At 41.3% G+C, this 2,495-nt stretch overlaps 1 protein-coding gene across 1 annotated transcript in view; it reads right to left on the bottom strand.

Annotated features, from left to right (window-relative positions):
• LOC101858227 (AAC-rich mRNA clone AAC11 protein) overlaps nucleotides 1–2,495 on the bottom strand; it is a gene marked incomplete in the record, with an annotated part of 61,308 nt that overhangs the window by 4,601 nt on the left and 54,212 nt on the right. Inside the window, 1 exon segment of the mRNA XM_013081265.2 lies at nucleotides 2,119–2,247. Coding sequence (XP_012936719.1) covers nucleotides 2,119–2,247 — 129 coding nt within the window.

Raw genomic sequence — 2,495 nt, 5'->3', positions numbered from 1 at the left:
AGGTGTGTCCCGCGCGCTCATATGATCTTATGCAGTTGCGAGCGCCGTAAAACACTTTACAAAAAGAAAGAAACAAATAAAATTCACATAATTTGAAAAGCGATTTCTTAAAACATTAACAAGCACGGTCGTACTTCTGGAACCATCCCCCTTTCCCCCACTCCTTTAAAAAGAAAGTTTAAAAAATCCTTCTTGAGTGCCGCCTCTCCTCATCAAAAGCGTAGTTTTTATTTCTACTTTAGGCCTACTTTAACGGTTCCGTCATGACTGTTGCCTCATGCTCCTGGCAAAAGATCCTGGGTTATTTAAACATATCCTGTACATTAGCGGCTCTTACAAAATAAAAAAGGCAACTAAAAGTATGTTCTTTTAAATCGACGTTTGTGATGTAGCAGCCAACTATAAGTTTATTATGTAGGTCATCCATTTCTACTTAGTTTGGTATTTATTTAATGCTAATAGTATAAGGTTAAACATGAGTGATGTTACAGGAGAATTTGTCATACTGAAAACTTGAATGACAAAATCTCGTTTGCGTACAAAGGAGAAATACACTTCTATTTTAAAAAACTTAAAGACCTCCTGGACCTCAGCCCTTTCGCCAGAAGGCAGGCAACGAATAAAAGATCTTGAAAAAAAAATTAGCGGACTTAATGTCCGTCCTCAAGATATAATTGAAGCAAAAGCTTCAGCTTCAAGTAACATCACTCCTGGTTTGGTCTCAGCCATGACGCCGAAAAGCCAGGAACAGATATTTTTTATGCTACTACACTTCGATCTTAATCAAAAGGTCGAGAAGCCATACACGATCTTAATTTTCTGAAACATGCACACTAGTTCGAACTGTAGCATTCACAAGATGTGATTTTAATCGAGTGTCTCCGTCTGACTGCTTGGATGTTGTATCCTTTTCAGCCTGGATTGCCCCTTTGAGGCTTGGTAGAACCAGACCACCGTCTAAGTAATCTAAAACTGTATTGAAGGGGATGTAAAATATTTATAATAATATATCTACATAAATTCAAACAAGGGCAAATAATGATGTACGTCTGCAGAACGGTGCCGTTTAAGATAGCGCCTTCTTGAGACTGCATTTGGGAGAAAGTGCTCAAACTGATTCCTTTTCTTGTGAGAATCCGCTAACTATGTTTGGATGTTGTTTTAACCTCGGTCTTCTCTGTCTTTCGATCAAATTTCCCCCCCTTTTACGTTCATGAATCCTGAAACATTAATAATTTATTTATGGAGGCACCAGCTATCCATGTCTAGATGCTGTGTTAGTCTAGAGAAATGGCTTCTACTCGACCTGTTGGGGACACAGGAAATGACGTAACCATAAAAGTGGCGCCGGTAGCCTAGTGGTTAGTTAGACTACCACCAGACCAGTACAGTAATAGTGAGATTGCGGCTTCGGGGGTTCGAGCCTCCGCTCAGTCCGACGTTGTGTCCTTAGGAAAGGCACTTTACAAGTAATTTAGCATTTTGGCTCAGTCATTTCGTGGATGGTAGTTCAATTCGAAGACCCCTCTCTCCGTTTCAAATAACATAAAAGCGTTGCAAGGGATGTTACACTTTTACAGTAATCTGTTGTGTATGGGTTACGTACCTCGCCCGGGCACGCTGAACACCGAGTTCAATTTCTGTGTAGGAATGATAATATGTGAGGCAGTGTGGTGGAATCAGGCTCTCGTCAATATAATCAACGTGAAGAAACTTGCATTTTTCCGCAGATTTGTGAATTTTGATCAAATTATTGTTTTTTGGCACAACACCTTTCATGCCCATTAAAGAACTCATTTCTATGTGGATTTTTCTGAAAAGTGTTGATTAAAGGCATAAAAAATGTAAATCTTCAGTTACCACGGACTCTTAAGCTAAGGAAATAACTAATATTTGGCGACCATTTTCTCACTAATTTTACCTCTGAAAACAGGTGACCACCACTTCCTTCTTTTGCAAATATCTCGACTTGTATTTAGGAAAATTTTTTGCATCCAAAATAAAGACAAGTGAACAAGCTTTAAGATGATACCAATAACTTTACATGCATAAACATTGACGAGAGCCTGATTCCACGACGCTGCCTCACAAATTTCGAAGAAAAAAGAGAACTTGTACCTGAGTTCCGTTGTGAGAGGAGTTGTTCCCCCCTGACCAGACTACTCCGGATGCCGGTGTTCCTCAGGGCCGGCGTCTTAGCGGGGAGTGAGTTGTGCACGGGCCGGCTCTCTTCTCTGTCTGAACCCGCTGGGGAAGAGAACCATGATAACATGTCAAGGCCAAACTTTAGAAATGGTATAGTTTAACACCCCTATCAACACTATTAAGTTATATAAGAGGCGGGACCTCCGAGTTCAAAGTCCACCTCCGAAAGGACCAGGCCAAAAGGGAAATTCGTGTGAAAGCGCCTGTCCCGACACAACGTCGGACGCACCGAGCTGAGGCTCGAACCTCCAGACATACAGTCGCGCGATTACGGGTCTGGTAGCCTAACC

Source organism: Aplysia californica, unplaced genomic scaffold, assembly GCF_000002075.1.
Source record: "Aplysia californica isolate F4 #8 unplaced genomic scaffold, AplCal3.0 scaffold00006, whole genome shotgun sequence".
NCBI lineage: Eukaryota > Metazoa > Mollusca > Gastropoda > Aplysiida > Aplysiidae > Aplysia > Aplysia californica.
The sequence above is the reverse complement of the archived record's forward strand: the minus strand, read 5'-3'. Positions and strand labels throughout refer to the sequence as shown.